The 21,525-nt window shown below is 41.8% G+C and overlaps 2 protein-coding genes across 5 annotated transcripts; one reads left to right on the forward strand and one right to left on the reverse strand.

Moving 5' to 3' along the window:
• The first annotated feature begins 994 nt into the window (after positions 1 to 994).
• On the forward strand, positions 995 to 14,354 carry LOC143355982 (esterase FE4). Of its 4 annotated transcripts, none has more exons than XM_076791261.1 (9): positions 995 to 2,074; positions 2,162 to 2,379; positions 2,577 to 2,865; positions 5,124 to 5,309; positions 9,020 to 9,219; positions 11,534 to 11,690; positions 11,910 to 12,233; positions 13,317 to 13,461; positions 14,070 to 14,354. In XM_076791261.1, exons 2-9 carry the CDS (start codon positions 2,245 to 2,247, stop codon positions 14,203 to 14,205), a joined length of 1,572 nt encoding a protein of 523 aa, XP_076647376.1. In that variant the 5' UTR covers positions 995 to 2,074; positions 2,162 to 2,244; the 3' UTR covers positions 14,206 to 14,354. The 4 variants fall into 4 exon arrangements, with proteins under 4 accessions (XP_076647376.1, XP_076647374.1, XP_076647375.1 ...); XM_076791259.1 differs by having other exon boundaries at positions 995 to 1,725; XM_076791260.1 differs by having other exon boundaries at positions 995 to 1,655.
• A 1,666-nt stretch (positions 14,355 to 16,020) lies between these two features.
• Positions 16,021 to 21,171, reverse strand: LOC143355576 (uncharacterized). Its single transcript, XM_076790505.1, has one exon. The coding sequence runs from the start codon at positions 21,169 to 21,171 to the stop codon at positions 16,021 to 16,023; it is 5,151 nt and encodes a 1,716-aa protein (XP_076646620.1).
• Positions 21,172 to 21,525: the final 354 nt, after the last annotated feature.

The following is a 21,525-nucleotide window of genomic DNA, read 5'->3' on the forward strand; positions in this document are numbered from 1 at the left end:
CTCGTAAACGATTTAACCAATATCGATGAAATTGTCAGCATGGATATAATTTATTTGAGTGATCAAATATTTCTTTTATTTGGGGCTCAAATAAAAGAGTACAATTGTAAAAAAAGCTGAAAAAACCAACTTCTACTATTTCTTTTGCGATTCCGACCAATTCAAATTTTTTTTTAATTTTTTGCATCTCGTCTAATAAACTAATCCTTCCAACTTCTTAAAAACACTCAATTCATTTGGTCTAATTTTAAAAAAGTTATGCTGTTTCAAATAGTGTGGATTCAGTTTTGCTCCTTACTGTAAGTTTATCGACAAGGAACATAATTAATCATATTGTAGAGACGACTCATTTGGATGAAGTGGGGTATCTGTTCTATTGCCCTACTATTAGATATAAACTCTGTGCTATGAAGGGAAGAGACGAAGGAAAGAATTATTCATAAAATGCCTATGTAAAATATGGACCAACTTTACCAAAATGGGGTATAGTAATGATAACATTCCAAATATAATTTAACTTATTTTCAATATTTATATATTCATATACGACGTATACATTTAATCTAGGAATCCTACTCCAAATACCGATAAAATATGTCAAGGTTCTTTAGAAGCCTGTGATAAAGGACGAATTGAATTGTCTGGATATTGGTGACGAGTCGAGAATATCAATTATGGGACTACAAGTTTTTAGCAACAAATAAAATTTTATGTTCAACGTATAATAACGAATTAAAGAATATATAATTAATATATAAGAATAAGAATATATAATAAAAATGTAAGAGAATAGGGAAGGATGTAATAAATAGGGTAATAAGAAAGAAAGAGAGAGAGAGAGAGAGAGAGAGAGAGAGAGAGAGAGAGAGAACTGTCTACCTATAATAGTGCGTTACTCGCCGGAAACGTTTAAGTTCAAAGTAATAGCAAGAGCAAGCAAGCTACGTCGACTGTGAGCGATCGGTTATTATAAATGAACTAACAAAAACGATCGACCAAGGATAACTTATGAAAATGAATATCCCATCATTTTTTATTATATCCTCTTGAAGGTAAATTGTAAAGAACGAGGAAACAATCATTTTTAATTCGATCGAGTAACTTTGTTATTGAAAAAATTGTAATGATGTACATAAAGGCTCACAATTTTCAAAATCGCTAACAATGATTAATATTTATTTCTTCTTCGCAATAAACGAGTTTGATACAGGAACTGGAAGATCAAAGACTGTATTAAAGGTCAATGTCCTTATCATTGTTATCTTTAAATCATTAATACACGATCTGATAAAAGTAAATGGTTTATTGTTTGTGGAAAAGTCATCACAAAAACTTTTATATCGAGCAGATTGAATGAGATCGGGAAAGATAAATGACTTTCAAAAATTTCGAAGTTGTATATGCATATACATGTATAATGTATACTAGAATTATATGTAGATACTGTGTTTATAACTTTGAAAAATAAGCAGTGTTTACTTCAACAGGCTATAGTCTTTAATAAAATAAAAAATCTAGTAAAAAAGTTCGAGATCGCTTAATGGACAGGCTTATGTCGTCACGATCAGCATCACACGTATAAAAAATTTTAGGGAAGTGCAGATTCAAAGTTCAACCGACAGTCGTGATTTTCTACATTTTTTAAAATAGACACGGTAGTAACTTTATTCAATCCTGACATCATTAAGTACACAATTTCCGCTTATTCATCTGCTGTATCTCAAAGTAGGCTACGAGACTAGAAGCAAATTGTAAATGTATCGCAAAAATTACTCACAAACGAGTATTATCTATTTCATTTTTAGCAACTCTTAATAATCCAAGCAATATAGAGATTGATAGAATTGTGAAAAGTATTGGATGTATATAGATAGATTAATCGTTAATTTCGACTATTATCAACGACTATTGTACACATCATTGTCGATGTTTATGAAAACTGCTTACTTTATTCTAAAAAATGCTTACTTCATGTTCATTCTGCTGACTTCACTTTCTAACCTTAAACACGGTACCATATTTCAACGTTAAAGCGTTAAAAAACTTAAACAGACGTTTGTTGAGATCACGCAAGGTTCTCTGAAACTGTTCCATCTACGATTCTGATGTCACCTTTCTGATATCAACACTTTGATACAATAAGTAGATAACATGATTACAGTGCGGATACGATTCGCGCCTTACACCAAAACTCTCCGCAGAGGACATTGGACCGTTGTCAAGTTTGTTAGAGCGTGGTCAACAATGAACGAACCGATAGTTACAGTAAAGCAAGGTAAATTACGAGGAGCTGTACAAAAAAGTGTCTTTGGTAGCTCTTTCATCGCGTTTCATGAGATACCATTCGCTGCTCCCCCTATCGGAGAACTCAGATTTAAGGTAATAAATCTTCTAAATCGATTAATATTCGTTCAGATACGTTTCGAATGTCAACTCTTAGCAAACTCTAATGTCAAATACTTTTTACGCTTTACTTTAAGCAAATCACGAGGAAACTTTGGATTTATCTGTGTACCGAACACGGTGTTTATTAGATTTAAATTGATCGATCATTTTTTTCTCGATTCAACGAATAGGATCCACAACCACCGACTCCATGGACCGGTATCAAGGATACCGCAGAAGCTCATGGGATACGTGGTCCACAATTACGAGAAGTGCCCCCGATCGATGTAGTCGGCCAAGAGGATTGTCTCTACCTTAATGTTTACACTAATTCACTTAGTGAACGTAAACCGGTAATGTTTTGGATCCATGGCGGCTCATTCCTAATAGGAACAGGAAGTTTCGTAGATAAACGGCCAGATTACTTGGTTGCAAAGGACGTCGTGGTGGTTTCAACTAATTATAGACTTGGCGCTTTTGGTTAGTTATTTGAAATGTATTAATAACATTTTAATCTAACGCTTATTTAAAATAATGAATTAATTAATCCCTTGCCATATGATGAATTCGACAAACGCGTTATCATTCGACCTTTTTGAAAAAGGAGTATCTTCAATTCGAAAGTTTAGAAAATTAATAACACTCTGTGTCAATAAATATATGGATATTTATTACTGGAGTGCGGATCTCTATGCAAAATAAAAATGTTCTACATCAATTACAAGAGACAGGAGCTAAATCGCAATGCCTTTATTTCTGAAATAATTTTAATTGGATAATGATAATGTATCCTTAAAGTTTAATCTTCATACGATTAAACATTTTATTTATTTGTTATAAATGAAGAAAGTCACAGTCTACTTATTACATATTTGGCTGCCCTAATTTCCTCTAAAGGATTACAATTAACTCCTGAAAATTTAGCTGTTTTATGAGTTTATTTTGTATCTTACAAATTGTAAGAGATAGAAACAAAATTTCGACACACAGTCGGATAGGGACAAGAAGGCTGACAAAATGTCTTTCTCTGATACAATGTTGCACGGAGAAACGGACAGCGAAGCTCGAGAGCAGAGTTGGGCAAAATATTTATCTAAATAAAAATTTCGTATAACGAATAAAAGATTAAAAAAGTATCTTTATTCGACGAGTATCGAATAAATAATTTTATTCGACGAGAATTTATCCGACGAATAAAGATATTTTTTTTTATTCGAAGCGGATTTATTCGAACTTCGAATAATTTTTTCATCTTTTATCTACATCTTTTATTCGAAGGCTTCGAAAGGCTTTAACGAGATTGTAATTTTTATCGTAACATTACGTATCAGTGAAACTTGTTCGATTACACACGAATTTGACCTCACTTTCATCAGGAAAATCCCCTCCATTCGCTCGTCACAATTTCATGAGGATATATTGAAAAATCTAAAAGTTTAAACTTTCATACGTGCGCGATTCTCCATTCGCTTACATTGTAAGTCGTCTGTCGTCGCTGGGTCTTTGAAGCTCGGCGCTCGGCAAAAGTTATTCGAAGATTTATTCGAAGCCTTCGAATAAAAGATACAGATAAAAGATGAAAAAATTATTCGAAGTTCGAATAAATCCGCTTCGAATAAAAAAAATCATCTTTATTCGTCGGATAAATTCTCGTCGAATAAAATTATTTATTCGATACTCGTCGAATAAAGATACTTTTTTTATTCGAACCTTCGAATAACGAATAAAGGTAAAGTATCTTTTATTCGAATCGTTATTTAAATAATGCTCAACTCTGCTCGAGAGCCGTCGCCATCAAGGAGTGTACATAAACAGGGCCCGCTCTAGGGGGGGGGGGAGACAACCCGGGCATTTGCCTGGGGCGCCATTTTGGCTTTGGCTGTAAGTGTGAGAAAAATATTGATGTGTTAAATACCCAATTAATAAAAAATTTCAGACTACCCTTGCCAGACAATTTTGCTAAAAAAAAGAAGGTCATTTTGTTCAGCGCGGTGCTTAGTGCTTAAAAAAGGGCGGCAATTTGTTTTTTTGCCCGGGGCGTCGTAACCGCTAGAGCGGGCCCTGACATAACACGATCGGGTATATCGGTGTGAGACCAGAAGACCACTGCTAATTCAATTACAAAACTTTTTTATTTTTCATTATTTTTTTATGGGACTTTCACGAACATATTCGTGGTATTTTTCTAATCAAATTGATACCAAATATGATATAAATCCGATGATATTTATTTGTGTAAGGAACTAAGAAAGTTACTTCTCATTACACAAATCTTCTTTTCCGGAAATCACGATTCTTTAGAGAATCCCGACTTTTTCGGAAATCCTAATACTTTCGAGAATTTCGAAATTTTCGGGTACCCGTCCCGAACCCGAAAAAATTTCGTGTTTCCGAACCGACCCGATATTTCGGGTTCTCGCACACTCCTACTAATCAGCATTCTTTAACCATTCAACATTTCTAAATCAGTCTCGTACTATACTTATATAACTATCTCGCCGATCTTCTGTCGAACATTGTACGCGTCGTAAGGCTTTAAAATAAGTTCTGAAATGGATCAAAGAGCAATTATTATTAACTTGTGTTCGATCGCTTCACCCCGGAATCAAACAAAGGTCATTGAGGCTAAGTCCTTCTTTGTAAATATGTATCGATCAGTAGTAGAACCCTAAGGCGAGGGATGAATAAAAGAGTTTAGTCTTATTTCAGGTAATTAAATTTGAAACGGTATGTCGCAGGTTTTTTAAATCTGGGTCACAAGGCTGCGCCAGGCAATCAGGGACTGAAAGATCTGATCGCTGCTCTGGAATGGGTCAAAGAGAACATAGCGAATTTTGGGGGCGATCCTAATAATGTCACAATATTCGGGGCCAGTGTTGGAGGAACTTTGGCACATGCATTGGCAATATCGCCACGAGCGCAAGGTAATTGATGACCACAATGGCGGCTATTTGCTTACGTACTAATGATCTTTTGAATACCAAGTGGCGTATAGTTTCTTGGGAAGCTTGCAAAAGCATCCTAACAATACTTTCGTCAAGTTTGTACCTCCTGGTATAAAGTCTCAATAATGTTTCTGTTAATTCCGAGATTCCAATGACATTTATGTACACTTTGTTCCGGGCTGACAGTATCGAGGCGGACAATTACTTGCGTACATTGTGATAGTAGCTCGGTACGTCTATATATCAACGTTGTAAGGAACTTTTATCAATATTCATTGAACACTTGAGACAATTAGAAGTGCGTTGTAAGTGACCGCGATGAGTGAAGGTGAAGGAACAGGGTTGTCGGAGACGGGTGCCTCAGAATAAGTGTTCAAATCAGGTGTACGTGGCTGAGTCGTTTATTTATTATGAGTGATGTCGCGAGAACGTCCGGGGTAGTTCAACTAGAACGGCGATTAGCTTCGACTCGCGATTGAACTTGGACTGCGATTTAGCAGCGACCGGACTGCGACTAGACTCTAAGTGACTCGGCGGAGAATCGGCTGTGACTAGACTTCGTGACCGACTAGCTCGCGTCGGTAGTCTGCTGCCTTATATCCTCGAAAATGCTTGTCCCGATGCAGCGGGGTGTCTTCCGGGCCCCGTGCCAAGTGCGGTACGTGACTGCTGGCTTACGTCAACGGGCCCAGCTTTCCCGGGTGATAGAAACCAGGCATGCGTCGCTGAGACACTCTAGGCTGGAGACCCTTAGACTACCGAAAATTTATGGCGTCCACTTGCGCTATTGAGTTCGTCGCTAGGAACTACAAGGACACATCTGTCCGCTAAGTGGCCAAAAACGTTACAGACGTTTTCTCACAAATAGCGTCTTATGCTGTGCAAACCATAAATCTTTCTTGGTGCCGGTGCGCTGAAGATTTCTCTTCCGGCGCCCAGCTAGCCGCTACAAAGGAAAGAATGTGATATCAGATCGACCACGTTAAGTATAAATGCATCGCAAAGCTAGAAAAAAATTCCGAGAGATAGTTGAAGACCAGGGACATCTGTAATGACTTGCTGCCATGAAATTCAACATATTTAGCGTCATATAACATTCTTCGCAAATATAGATCATGAAAAACGGACTCTAGAACAGACCAGGTTATTTATCAATTATCCAAAATGAACAGATTTGAGACAGCTGTTGGCATTTATAAAGAAATACAATGAGTTCGTGATATATGTCGCCGAGGCCTGGATGATAAAGGTCGCGGAATTATCCCCACTATCGCGGGGTATACCACGTGAGGGTCCAAGAAGCTTGAGAGACCTCGGTCGCCGAGGAGTGTACCACAATATGGGTTGATCAGAAGACCACTACTAATCCAATAACAAAACTTCTTTATTTTTCATTATTTTTTTATGGGACTTTCACCAACATATTCATTGCATCTTTCTAGTGAAAATGATACCAAATATGATATAGTAACGATGATATTTACTTATGTAATGAACGATTAAAGTTTCGGACGCAAAGAAGGACAGCGTATGGGAAAGAAAGAGAGGTAGAGAGTCGAAGTGTTCGGGAAAGACTGGGGTGAGCTCAGGCCTTCAAATCAAATCTTAAACTTTTTTATTACGAATTATTTTTTTACGAGACTTTCATCAACATATTTGTGACATTTTTCTAATGAAAATGATACTAAATATGATATAATTTCGATGATAATTACTTTTGTAATAAACGATTAAAGTTTCGTGTAGGAAAGGACATCGTATGGGAAAGAAAGAGACGCGGAGAGTCGAAGCGTTCGGGAAAGATGAAAGACTGGCGTGAGCTCTGGCCTTTGAATCAAAACTTAAACTTTTTTTATTATTAACTATTTTTTTATGAGACTTTCACGAATATATTTGTGGAATTTTTCTGATTAAAATGATATAAAACACGATATCATTCGGATCATATTTACACTAATTTTCCGTTAATATAATTGTAATGGGAAGTAACTTTCATTGTTCATTGTACAAGTAAATATCATCGGAACTATATCATATTTGATATCATTTTCATTAGAAAAATGTCACGAATATGATGGTGAAAGTCCCATTAAAAAATAATGAAAAATAAAGAATTTTTGTTATTTTAGTATTATGTTTGCACTCCTCAGCGACCGAGGCCACTTCGTTGCCCTTTTCTACGTAGAGTAACTCCTGGAAAACAAGCGACATCAAGACCCGTACTGCTGCCATACTACGCGAATTCACTGTAATACCAAATCTTTATAAAAATGTTAGTGTTAGCACAGTCCATCGTCGATTAAATGAATTTCTATTAAAAGGAAGGGCTGCAAGAAAGAAGTTCTTTGTTTCGGTCAAAAATCGACTTGCCAGAATAGCTGTTGCGAAAGAATAATGTTCATGGTAATTTTTACAGGTGCATCAAAATACAGATTCGGATGTAATGGCGAAACTTAGGCAACGTTAAGCGTCACAAAATTTTACAAAATTGACGATCGATGAAGGTGATACATCGGTATTTGTTTGGGGTGCGATGTTCATGAATGGTGTGGGCCCCATTCATTGATTGCAAGAAATCATGGACCGTTATGTTTATTTAAATGTAACAAAAAAGTTATTGCAATTATATGCGCAGAGATGAATTGCAATTGTTTGGGTGTATCAAGCTGATAACTACTGAAAACATAGCGCACGTGTCCTTAAATGATTTTCAACAGACCAGAATCTTCAGTTTTTTAAATGTTCGGTACAATCTCTAGAACTCAACCCCATTGAGATGATTTGGTTCAATGTGCAGAAATAGAGGGTGTCCCGATATTGATGGTACAATCTTGGAGGGGGTGATTCTACATGAGAAAAGAAGTCGAAAATATGAAATACAATTTTTTTACCGCAGCTTTGTTTTCGAGACAATCCAGTTTGAAAATGCAGCGAATACGCATGTTATTCGATAGGAATCGTCTGACGCGTCTGATCATGACCACCCAATTCTACTTCTTGCATATAGGTACTAAACACGCGAACCCGACGGATCTTTAAACTCAATTTTCTATTATTTCGAAATATTAAGTATTTTCAGTTTTAAGTTAACGATTAATGCAATGATATACAAGTTGTTCACTTGTACGTAAGAAATTGTCCGTTCCAAAAATTACTGTCTAGCATATAATATTTACAATTGAGTACTTGATACCTATACTAATTTCTCTCGTACTTAACACTAACCGTACTACGATCGATCAGGTTGCTGGTTTCACATTTCTTGTTTTATGATAATTATTGAAATTACAAAAATGCTTCCATGAGATATTATTAAATAAACGTCTTCATTAAAATACTTGTTGTTATAAAACTGCGTAAAATCTAAATAAATTAAGTCTTCCAATGTTTATAAAATAACATCTATTAGTCACATTTTGTGCTCGGTACAGTTAGTATTAATGAAAGAAGGTTCAAATTTTATAAAAATATAATTTTTATACATTTGTGAACTTTTCATAAGAGCACAGAGGGTTTACAATATTAGACACTACTTGCATGAGAGTAATAGTCGTTGTTTATTGACTGATAACTCGAGCATTAATAAGCCCGTACATTAATAAGCCCGACGTTCGTTTGCAAAAATGTAGAAAAGCGATAAACTACATTTACGTTCTGATAAAAAACTATGTAGTCATTGTTGTCCGTAGGACTCTTTCACAAAGCGATTATGCAAAGTGGATTGTTGACGTGCCCGTGGAGCTGGAATCAAAGTAAACCTGAGCGAGGTTTCAGACTTGCGAAAATCCTTGGCACAGATTCCACTGATCCTGAAGAAGTTGTTCGATACCTTCGTACCATTGACGCTAATGATATCGTCATGGCTTTGGAGGGCGTACTTACGCAGCAGGCAAATAAGTTTTTTTTTAATGCATTTAATAATGACGGGCAACCCTACGATACAGTAGAATCTTCATTCGTGTGAACGCAGCGGGAAACGAGTGGATTCATGTGGTTCATGTAACTGGGTTTTTCATGTAGGTTTACAGTTTTTTAGACTACTTTTCAACACGAGCATTAAATTGTATTTTATTTAGTCGTTTAGGGAACTGTTATAGTTAGTATCACATTTATTTTATGCTTTCATTCATGCTTTAACCTCTTAACCGAGGATGACGACTTAATTCGTTATCGGTATTCGCTATCATCTTTAAGAAATTCTTTATTTTTTCTTTAATTCAACGAATAACTCTGTCCCTTAATTGTCTTCCACTATTCGTATTGGTATAAACCATGTCGCACTTACGTCGATTAAGATAATATTTTTATTAACCCAATGTCACTTGTCTTTTGTTACGTCTTCGTATGTGTTCATAATTGCAAACTCACTCGGTTAAAAGATTAAGAAATATAAAAATTTAGGGAATTACAAAATCGAAATTGAGTTTGTTAGAAGTGATCAAGTACGTTCGTGAACAAAATGTTCAAATGGCTATCTATGATTCTAGTAATTATGCTTTTGAGTAAGTCAGAAATTTAGATTCTTATTTAGTATAAGCGACTATACTCTATAACTGAGACTATACTCTTTATCTTGTGCAACAAGTATTTTGAAAATTGAAAAACTGTAGGACAAGACTGTGTACATGTATTTTATGTGACAGTAAATATACAGTACTTCCGTGTTTAACGTGGTAATTAACTGCGATACGGGTTATCGTGACAGGTGTATTGGGGACACACAGGCTTAATTTATCTCTGGATCAGATCTTGTGATATGAGGTGTATCAAATATAAATCTGAATTATTATTTTTTTAATTTATTGAATCATCATAAAAATATGAATCTTACTTTTCTACGTAATCTCCTGACTTGGAAACACATTTTTCCCAACGAATAAGTAGTTTTTTTATGCCGCTGTTGTAAAATGAAGGTGGTTATGACACGAGCCATTTGCGCAAGAATACTTCGAAAGCAGCATTGTCGTCAAATCTCCGTCCTCCAAGTATTTTTTAGAGTGAAGACATGACAAATGAGAGAGATGAGTCCAGGGGAAATCCTTAATATTTTGTTGTGTTAGTGTAGCTGTACGGGGCTGGGCGTTGTCGTAAAGCAGAATAATGTCTCGAATGGGAAATTCGCGTCTTTTCTGACGATTTGCAAGTGTCAGTAATAATTGTTTGAGCACTGCCGTGAAGGCAGTTAACAGTGCAAATTGTCTCCCCTGTCATGTTGGTCCACGGGCGACATTAGTGATTTTCATTTTCAACACTCTCTTGTTACTTACTTGTTTTAATTGTTAGTTGTTACTAGTGTTCCTGATTTCTCAACATTTTTCATTTCTCGAGAAATGAGAAATAAGACTATATTTCTCGATAATTCTCGAGAATTCTCGAGAATTTTTAATAAAATAAAAGGATATTGGGAAACTTTTACCAAATTTTTATAAAGTGAAACATTACGCTTTTGTTTTGAAACGACTTCTTAAGAAGCATAATGCGTCTAATGTAGAATCAGACAATCTACTTCTTTTTTTTTGTAACAAAATCTGTAGCCGTAGAAAAATTTCTTTCATTTTGTGCGGATGTTGGCTTTATCGTATACAGAACATCCAAAAGTTGCTGAAAATTGGGTGTCCTTTTTCCAGTGGACTCAAAAAGTTGGAATTCCTTTGCTAGAGTCCGGAATTTATTTTCTTCTGCCGGTTAATTCCGGTTAATATTCGCTCGACCCACGTATCATGGCAAAAAAATCTGAGAAACATTGTTATAAGATATACATGTTGAGCTATCTGTGTTTAATATTTTAGCACTTCATGTACATTACCGTTTTCAAACTTTTATAATTTCGATATATTTTTACAATATATTTCTGAAGCACATTAGAAATTAAAAGTAAAATCGAAACTCTAAACTTCGTTAAAGTTATCATTTATTAAATAATAACACTGGTGTTTTATAATGTCAAATTTAAACTGTTACAATTCATACACGTATTCAAAATTTAATATTTCAATGGACTGTGAACATTTCAATTTCCTGTTTACCGATTCGTTTATGTGAGGATATAATAGAAGTCAAAAAGATGTTTGCGTCACCGTAAATGGAATTCTACTGTTGTGGGTCGCCAATTTAAAGATGACTGTAGCATTTATGCAAAGTAATATAGTTCACGTAAAAACATACACAGTTAGATAATAATTCCTCTTGCGTTCTTTTCATAGGAAAAGAAAGATTTTGCTCTTACGATTGGGCTGAACACTGATGATATGGCGGAAAATCCAGTTTTGCCATTTCCTATGGAGGAAATGGCCACAAAAGAAGCTTGTGTTCCCGTTATTGTTGGATACACGTCTCACGAGTTTCTAATGTTTATAAGAGGTGATTATTATCAATAATATTCCTTCAGCTGTTTCCATTAATATTAGAACTACTTGAATTATTGAATAAATACATTTCTTCAGACATATTATAAAAATTGCTAAAAATTTGAATACATACACTGTTGTTATTTTTGTGGTATTGTAAAATAGTCACCTTTAGTGCTTTGTAAGTCTAATGTTAAGTATATTCATACTTCATATTTGTGTAATTTTTTAGGCATTTCAGAAGCGATAACGAAAAAGCCCAATGAACTTATAACGTCGCAAGTGAAAAAATTAGCGTCGCTAAAAGATTTAGGTCCCGAAGAAACCAAGAAGTTATTAAAAGCTGTTGAGATGACTTATTTCGATGGAGAAATCGGTCCGGAAAAATTAGAGCAAGCTGTACGTTTCCTGAGTGATGTTTATTTCGGCATTTCCGCAAAATTGTATGTAGAGGATCGGGTGAAGAGAACATCAGCCCCTACTTACTTTTATATATACACATATGTCGGCACTCAGAAAACACATACGGACATCTTGGTCGATCGTGTCATTAAAGGTAATCTAGTTTCTTAAATATCTTACATGCAGCTCATTTAGTATACATATCGACTATCGCAGCAGCACTAATTAAGTAAGATAAATTTCAAGGACGCGTTTTGCTCACTCTACTCATTTAACAGTAGATTGCGGATTTATGCATTTGTGACAAAACTGAGTGGGCGTAATTTTAGGCAGTAGAAAGATTAAAAAAATTTACGCATACCGACGCACTATGTCCAGCTATTGAAACTAATTCATAGTAACAAAGTTGTTCAGTTTACTATTAGCAATAGTAATATTACTCGTAATTGTAGAATCACTAGGACCAGTAGTCACCCTTCAGTAACGTAATGCAATAATTTCTTTTGAAATTATTATTCGATAGAAGTTTTTTCTGTTTCGTTTCGATGTAGCATAGTCATCGAAAGTGGTGCCTATGTGTAGACTTGACAGAAACCAAAGCATGAAATTTTTTACGTTTGCTTTGTCACATATGAAGATATTATAATTTTGAATTTGTTTGTGAAGCTAGAGAATATAACAATTAAAATATGAGGGTAGATAGGCACTTAAAGTTTGTTATTCATATTAGTTTGTACGATTGCGAATTCAAGTTAGATGCATGGATAAAACTAATTGTAAGAGCCTAATAATATTAGGTAAATGCAAAAGTTTCAGTCTTTTTTAGAATTCTTTACTTATAGTGGCAAATAAAAAATTGCGCAGAAAGACGGAAGATCGTAACCAGCGTAATTATCAGTCATTATGAAAATTACCATTGGAAAAGACTAAAATTTTTGCATACACTTAACGTAACAGTATTCTTAAATTCTTCAAATATATTCAATGCCTTGCATTTGATTTGCATATTCCCGTTTGTCATTAATAGATTGCAGATCTTTATGCAAAATAAAATGTTTAATTTCTTCCGTTAATAATTTTGACATGTTGAAAACAATATACCAATACTGTTAAATTGTTGTAATCTTTTGCTATTTTATATTTTACTCAGTCAGTTTCTTCATACATGCACAAGAATCCGCAGTCTAGTCGTGAATACATAAAACCCGCAGTGTATTGAGACAATTGTATACTTTAGGAGCATCACATGTCGATGAAATGGCGTACCTGTTTTACCTGGGTCCTCTTAAACTGGAGGACCCAGAACCACCAGCATTAGGAACGAAAGACAGAGCAACATTGGAACGACTAACTCGTATGTGGTCCAATTTCGGTAAAACAGGGTGAGTTGAAAGAGCCTGTAGCTTCTCGAATGGCTTAAGCTTACGACAATAACTTGTACTAACAGTAATTTTTACTAACTTATAGATACTAGTTTATAGTAAAAAGTTCGATCAATATCATGAATATGAATGTTGAACGAATTATTTGAGCGTATACTAAATACGAAGAATAGCATTGTACATACTGGGTGATCGGTAACTGGTGGTAGAGCTGAAAAGGGGGAGATTCTACATAAAAAAATAAGTTGAAAATGTAGAATAGAATTTTTGGAGTTTGAAAATCTGCCAAGTTCGCGAGCTTAGTATTTGTAAGAAGTAGAACTGGTAGGTCATGAACAGACGCGTTAAACGATTCCTATTCAACAGGATGCGTGTTTGTCAAATTTTCAAACGAGATTTTCTTGAAAACTAATCTTTATATGAATGAATTTTATTCTACATTTTTCATTTATTTTTTTAATGAAGAATCACCTCCTTTTCGGTTGTACCATCAGTTAATGACCACCTTATACATATAACTTTGTTTATTCAACTGCACGGCTGCGAATCAGGCTTATGTAGTTAGTTTGGTCAGTTTCTGTATTATATGATGATTATTTGTCACCTAGAAATCCTACACCGTGCATCGATGAATACGTAAAAGTCGTCTGGGAACCTGCGACGAAGGATAAGATCAAGTACTTAGACATCGGTGACGAGCCCGTGTTATTGTGTATGGAGTCACACATTCTTAGCTCGAATTGAATATTGTAAGGTATTGTGTTTTACAGTATTGTTGAATTGAATATTCTCCGACTAGCAAGCGATGAAAATGAAAACACAATCTATATATGTATACAGATGTTATATTTGATATGTTATTTATAATAGAGTTGAGATTATTTCATACATAACACCGTTTGATTATTAAGACTCGCATAACCATCGATAAAAAAGTTACGCGAATGACCACCGTTTTGTAACTGGTCTATGATAATACTTGTGTATAAATGCTTAATTATTTTTTAAATTCTATACTAAATAATGAATTGAAGTATACCTTGTAATATGCATGTAGCAGTATAGATATTCTTTAATTTTTAGAGTGCACTTTGCATTTACACTTGACACAATTTTTTAGATTTTTGTAAAAATGACATATCCAATTGCGACAGTAATATTGGGACACTTTTACAAAGATGACAACTTTTTAAATAATATTTTATAAATGCATCATATGTTATGGATTTCTTTTGAGATTTCAATATAACTACATTCTGAGTCATTGGTCAAATATAGTACATTGACATCTCGTAAAAAATGATCTACTACATAATTATTGATTAATCAATTCCTAACTTTTTTTGAATTTTACAATTAAGATTATATTGTAAAAGTATATTAATTAATTTCTTTTTTAAATTCAGTTACAAGATATATTCAAAAGAGATGCGTATTAATAGTGTTAGAAAATTGCAGGAATACGAATGATAATTATACGTATGTGGAAATGTATATGTAAAGGTTGGTGAACAAAACGGAGCCGAAAGGTTTGAAAACGAATAAAAAGAATTGTTTAATAAGCCTTTACGGCGTAATGATAAATATAATAGCGTTCAGATAAACTATTGGTCGTTCGAAGCGTTCAAGGACTCGTACAAACCGTAGCTGGCGACGACTCAGTTATTCGCATGGCCATTGTACAGACGACTAACTCTCCTTCGTAGACAGACCAATAGTGAAATGTAAACACCAAGGTGATAGCCTTACGTTCACACAAATTGTTGCGGAATATAGCCAAGTGCTGAGTCAGAAGGACTCAGAAAAGGTGCAGTAGAGAAAGAAAAGTGAAATACGTAAGGAAGGAGGATAGTGTGACGAACGAGAGAGTATATAATGAAAACAAGAGATATATTCACGAACGGTAACAGTAACGGTACAGGAGTGAACGCGAAGCCCGCAGACACTTGTATTAGACGGCGATCAGTCGATCGTAAAGACAATAAATCAGCGCTATGCAAGGATCAGTCGATCACGAGCAGGAGTCAAAAAGGAGACCCGTTTCGGAAACGCAGGTCTACTTATACTAACGCGGGCCGTTGGTTTCGGCAGGATGAGGAGTGGGGTTTTCGAAATAGGCACGGATGAGGCAGAGCAGCCCGTTCGTTAGGACGTCCTAACGGCGTCCCAACGGTCGGGGCTGCGATGGGAACAAAGGGTAGAGGCAGTGGATTTCGGAGTTTGGAAAACAACCAACGGCCCGCGCGGCGCGTGCATGAGAATCGCACGAGAGCCAGTGTTTACAAATTCGAACAGCTGACTGTTGTCGCGCGAGGAAGACGGTGTTTACCGGCGACGGGCAAAAACGCCGATGCGTGATCGCTCATGCACGACGCCGGTGTCGGTGGCAATAATACCCGGATTAAACGGTTAATTCGGGGAATCGAATTATAATGAAGACGGCGACGAGAAATCCGCCGATGCAGATTTTAAACATTCCGCCCGCCTTCGGCTATCGCCGAATGTGGACAGATCGCGGAAGCGGGGGAATGTCGACGGACGGCGCGGCGCGACGGCAGGTTATGCCTGGTTCTCTCCGGTCTGGAGAAGTCGGACTATTTTTGTTACCGGCCGGGTGAACGAAGTGGTGGCTGTTCTACCGGTGATGACCCGGACATGGCCGTCGGCTCCAGGGTGGACGTCGGTGATGCGTGCGAGCGGCCACTTCGTGGGGGGGGTGGCTTCGGACTTCACCAGCACGAGGTCCCCGACGCCCAGGGATGGCTGGGTGGTTGTCCACTTCCTTCGCGTTTGAATTTGGTGCAGGTATTCTGCGGACCAACGTCGCCAAAAATGTTCCACCCGCTGTTGGAGTTGTTGCCACCGGGAGAGCCGCGAGGTAGGGACGTCGTGCAGCGTGGGCTCCGGGGTGGCCAGGAGGGGGCCTCCGACGAGGAAGTGTCCCGGCGTCAGGGGGGTCAGGTCCTCTGGGTCGTCCGTCAGTGCCTGGAGTGGACGCGAATTCAGGCACGCCTCCACCTGGCAGAGGAACGTCGCCAGCTCCTCGTACGTGTGAGCGTTGTCGCCGACGACGCGACGGAGATGGTGCTTCACGGAGCGGACGGCTGCCTCCCATAGCCCGCCGAAGTGAGGTGCTCCTGGTGGAATGAATTTCCACCGCACTCCCTCCTTGGACAGCTGTCCGGCGATGGCAGCTGCTTCCTTGGACGATGCCCGGAACATGCGGCGCAGTTCCTGGTCAGCCCCCACGAAATTTGTGCCGCAGTCGCTCGTTACAGAGGCGCATGGTCCCCGTCGGCCAGTGAATCGCCGGAATGCTGCGAGAAAGGCGGCCGTGGTGTAGTCCGACACAGCTTCGAGATGGACTGCCCGGGAGCTGTAACAAACGAAAATGGCCACATACCCCTTGATAGATTTGTGGCCACGTCCTGGCGCCGTTTTTAATTTGAACGGGCCGGCGTAGTCCACGCCTGTGTGGGTGAATGGGCGCGATGGCGTGACCCGGTGGAGTGGTAGGTCGCCCATTAATTGGCTGGCGGTTGCCGCCCGCCATCGGAGACATCTGATGCAGCGGGAGACGCATTTCTTCACGTTTTGGCGTCCTTGTGGTATCCAAAATCGTTGGCGGACGGATGCCAGGGTCAACTGCACACCCCCATGCAGTGTCCGTCGGTGGTGCTGCTCGACGATCATCTCGGTCAACTTTGATCCTGATGGCAGAATGATGGGGTGCTGCTCGTCATAGGAGAGCAGGGAGTTTTTTAATCTCCCTCCCACCCGTAGAATGCCCTGGTTGTCGAGGAACGGGGTCGTCGCTCGGAGGGCACTGGACGGTCGAAGAGGTTGTCCATTATTGAGAGCAGAGAGCTCTCGTTCGAAGGTCGATCCCTGCACAATCTTGATCCAGAGCGCCTCCGCTTGGCTCACCTCCTCTGGATGCAGGATCGGGAAGACGTCTCCTGGTGACGGAGCTGGTCGACGTCTCGTCCAACGCAGACACCAGGCAGTGACCCTCAAAAGTCGGGTCAGCGATGAGTAACGATGCAGCAGGGACTCGTGCTCCGTGTCGGCTATCCGGGTGTGGAAGCTGGTCGTCGTCGGGGCCCGCTCCTCCTCGGTGGTGTCGAGCGTGGGCGAGGTCGTGTCCCACGTCGTGGGATGTTCGGTGAGCCACGCGGGTCCGTGCCACCATAGGGGGTGACTCGCGAGCTGGCTGGCGGGAATGCCTCGCGAGGCACAGTCGGCAGGGTTGTCCTGGCTGCCGACGTGGTGTAGGCGGACGTCCGGTACAGTTCGGTGGAATTCAGCCACCCTGTTGGCGACAAAAGTACGCCACCGCGTCGGTTCACCGTGTAGCCATGCGAGGGTGACGGTGGAGTCTGACCAGAGGTGACTCGTGTCGAACTGCAGTCCCATCTCGCGGCGTAGGTGGGATAGCAGTCGGGCCCCCAGTACTGCAGCGCACAGCTCGAGCCGTGGGAGAGACAGGCTCTGGAGCGGCGCTGTCTTTGTTTTTGCTGCAACCAGAGTGACCTGTGTCCGGTGTGGGTTGCTGGTCCGGATGTAGGCGGCTGCAGCGTAGGCTCGTTCGGAGGCGTCCACGAAGACGTGGAGTTGCTGAGTGGTCGTAGCTGGCTCCGTGCCCAGCCATCGTGGGAGCCTCAGCGACGTTAGGTTGGCCGCGTCGGCGGAAAGTTTCCTCCACGTTTCAGCTGCGGTCGATGGAAGCTGCTCGTCCCAGTCGAGGCGGTGCTGCCACAGCTGCTGAAGGAATATTTTCCCTCGGATGGTCGCGGGTGCCAGCCATCCGAGGGGGTCGAACAATCTTGCCACCTGGGACAACACATACCGCTTCGATAGTGTCGGAAGTGGAGACGTCGGAGGGCCCTGGAAACTGAAGGTCAGAGTGTCAGACTGTGTGTGCCACTTCAGCCCCAAGGCACTGCATCCCAGCTCTGGCTGCCAAGGTAACGTGGAGGACAGGGCAAGGTCCTCGTCGGGCAGGTGCGAGGTCAGGGCGGTGCTGTTGGCGCTCCACTTTTTTAGCGTGAAGCCGCCCGCCCTGCAGACTCCGACGAGTTCCTCCTGGGTTTGTCGGGCCTCGTCCTCGCTATCGGCTCCGGACAGGATGTCGTCCACGTAGGTGGCTTCCCTCAGGATGGCGGCACCTCGTGGGAATTGCTCCTCTTCGTCGTCCGCAAGCTGCAGCAGGGTGCGGATGGCCAGAAAAGGGGCGCAGGTCAGTCCGTATGTGACGGTGGTGAGGTGGAACACCTGGATCCTCTGGTCCGGGTTGTCCCTCCAGAGCACTCGCTGGTAGTCCCGGTCGTCGGGATGCACCTGGATTTGGCGGTACATCTTTTCCACGTCCGTAAGGAAAGCGAACTTGTGTCGCCTCCACCTCAGTAAGATGTCCATGAGGTTGCGCTGTAACTTGGGACCAGCGGAGAGGAGGTCATTCAACGAGCGGCCGGTCGAAGATGGTCGGGACCCGTTGAAGACCACCCTCAATTTTGCGGAGGCGCCCGTGCCCTTCATTACTCCGTGATGAGGCAGGTAAAAGTGCGGCGCTTGGGGACACTCGAGTTCCCTGGCGACCTCCTGCATGTGGCCGAGCTGCAGGTACTCTCTCATGAAGTTGTGATAGTGGTCACGGAGGGTCGTACTGGTCTGGAGGCGCCGTTCGGTGGACAGCAGGATGCGTCGGGCAACGCTGTGCGTCTCCCCTAATCCGTGGCCTGCGTCCTTGAAGCAGAGGCGAACCACGTACCGTCCGTCCGACTGCCGGTAGTGGGTCTGACGAAACCCCTCGTCGCAGGCCTCTTCTTCTGCGTTCCAGTGCCTGGTGGTTGTTGGAACTTCCTCCTGTTCCCAGAAGCGACGCACCAGAGCGGCCAGATCGTCCGTGGTGGTCGTGTGAGTGGAGACGATTCGGGAGGGTGATCCTCCTCTCGCAGTCGGCCCTGAAAGAATCCACCCGAAGATGGTTTCTTGAGCGACTGGAGCGTGTTGTCCACCGCGACGTATCCCTTCCAGAAGAATCTGGGGATACACATCCGCTCCGAGCAGGAGCTCGATCGGTGTCGCCGAGGTTGCCCTGGGGTCTGCGAGCGGCAGGCCGTTGATGTGGGGCCAGCGCGGAGTGTGGGTGGCACCAGAGGGCTTGTAGGCCGTCAGCCTGGGCAGCACCAGTGCCTCCACCGTGCATGACCGTCCGAGTCCGGGAACGGTTGACGTCAGGGTCAGTCTGACCTTTCCTCGGGAGGTTGCTGTGGCCTTTCCTCCGGCGCCGAGGACCAGGCGCGAACACGACGTCCGAGGAAGTCGCATCGTCTGGGCCAGTGCTTCGCTGATGAGCGACACCTCAGAGCAGGGGTCAATCAGTGCGCGAGCTGTGACCATCCGGCGTCCTGCAGTCGCTGTGACCAGGGCGGTGGCGAGCAAGACAGGACCTGAGTCCGAGGTGGAGTTGAGCCTCTTCGTGGTGTGCAGCGTTGCGACCGTCGATGCGTTGCTGGATCCGTCGGACGCCTCGTGCAGCATCGTGTGGTGTGGTTGGGCACACCGTTGGCACCGCTTTGCCGACGGACAGTTCCCGACGGTGTGCGGACCGAGGCAGTTTTTACACCAGCGGCGACTCGTGACCATTTGGAGACGGGCTGCAGGGGTCAAGGATCGGAACGCGCTGCAAAAACACAAAATGTGGTCTCCTTGGCACAGGTTGCACCGAGGCCTCGATGCGGCGTCCGTGGCGGTGTGTAGCGCCTTGACCTTCGTGGGCGGCGGTTTTGATGGTGCGGGAGTGCGAGTCCCCTGACGGAACTCGAAAGCCTCGAGAGTTCTCGTCGTCGTCTCGAGAAATTCGAGGAGTTCCGAGAAGGCGGGGAGATTCACGCTGTTTCCCAGGGACTTTTCCCACTCCTTCAAGGTGTGTCTGTCCAGTCGACGGATGGTATGGTGGACGATCCAGTGGGATTCGTCGGTGACTGGTACCCCGAGGCTGTTCAGGACCGCCGTCGCGTTGCACGTGGAGTTCAAGAGGCCCTTGAGCTCCGTTGCACTGTGATTGACACATGGCTTGATGTTGTACAATGCGTCGAACTGCGCGGCAACCAGAAGTCGTCGATTCTGGTAGCGGTGCTCTAGCAGTTTCCAGGCCTGGTCAAAGTTGGCGGCAGTGACGGGAATCCGTTGAATCAGCTGCGCTGCTTCCCCGGTGAGGCTCGCCGACAGGTAGTGGAAGCGCTCTGCATCCGTCCAGGCCTCGTCGTCGATGACCAAGGACATGAAGAGGTCCCGGAATCGCGTCCAGTCAGTAAATTGACCGGAGAACGTGGGCAGTGTGATCCGTGGCAGTGACGATCGAGGTCTGGGCCCTGGCGTGGGTGGATGTCCTGCAGTTGAGGGTGCCTGACTCTGCTCGACGTCTTCGAGCATCGTGGACAGAATTCCCTTCTGATTGCAGTACACATCCTGCGTTTGGTCGAAGAAGTCCTCGGTGAAGTAGTCCACCTGACGGTTCTCCTCAGTAGTGGAGGCGATGATTTGAGCGTCGCGGTCTTGAAACTGCGCCCAGGCCTGGTCCAAACAAGACAATTTGGCCAAAATCGTCCCCTTGTTGATATTCGCTTTGCCCTGCTTCCGGAGATTGTCCACGGTTCGTGCGATGCGCCCGAACAGAATGTGTTGATGGGCGATAAGCGAGTCCATGACGAGTAGAAAGGAGAAGAAGAGAAAGGAAAAGTATACAAGAAAAGAGATGGAGAAGTGCGCGTGGATGGAAAGGTGGAAAGGTATCCGGCTCGAAGGACCAAATGTTGCGGAATATAGCCAAGTGCTGAGTCAGAAGGACTCAGAAAAGGTGCAGTAGAGAAAGAAAAGTGAAATACGTAAGGAAGGAGGATAGTGTGACGAACGAGAGAGTATATAATGAAAACAAGAGATATATTCACGAACGGTAACAGTAACGGTACAGGAGTGAACGCGAAGCCCGCAGACACTTGTATTAGACGGCGATCAGTCGATCGTAAAGACAATAAATCAGCGCTATGCAAGGATCAGTCG

Source organism: Halictus rubicundus, chromosome 7 (genome assembly GCF_050948215.1).
Source record: "Halictus rubicundus isolate RS-2024b chromosome 7, iyHalRubi1_principal, whole genome shotgun sequence".
Classification (NCBI taxonomy): domain Eukaryota; kingdom Metazoa; phylum Arthropoda; class Insecta; order Hymenoptera; family Halictidae; genus Halictus; species Halictus rubicundus.

Coding starts and splice junctions, on each gene's coding strand:
- LOC143355982 (XM_076791258.1), top strand. CDS start 2,152: ATGATTACAGTGCGGATACGATTCGCGCCTTACACCAAAACTCTCCGC. Junction 5,310..9,019: donor AATATCGCCACGAGCGCAAG/GTAATTGATGAC, acceptor TGTTGTCCGTAG/GACTCTTTCACAAAGCGATT. Junction 9,220..11,533: donor AGGGCGTACTTACGCAGCAG/GCAAATAAGTTT, acceptor TTCTTTTCATAG/GAAAAGAAAGATTTTGCTCT.
- LOC143355576 (XM_076790505.1), bottom strand. CDS start 21,171: ATGGACTCGCTTATCGCCCATCAACACATTCTGTTCGGGCGCATCGCA.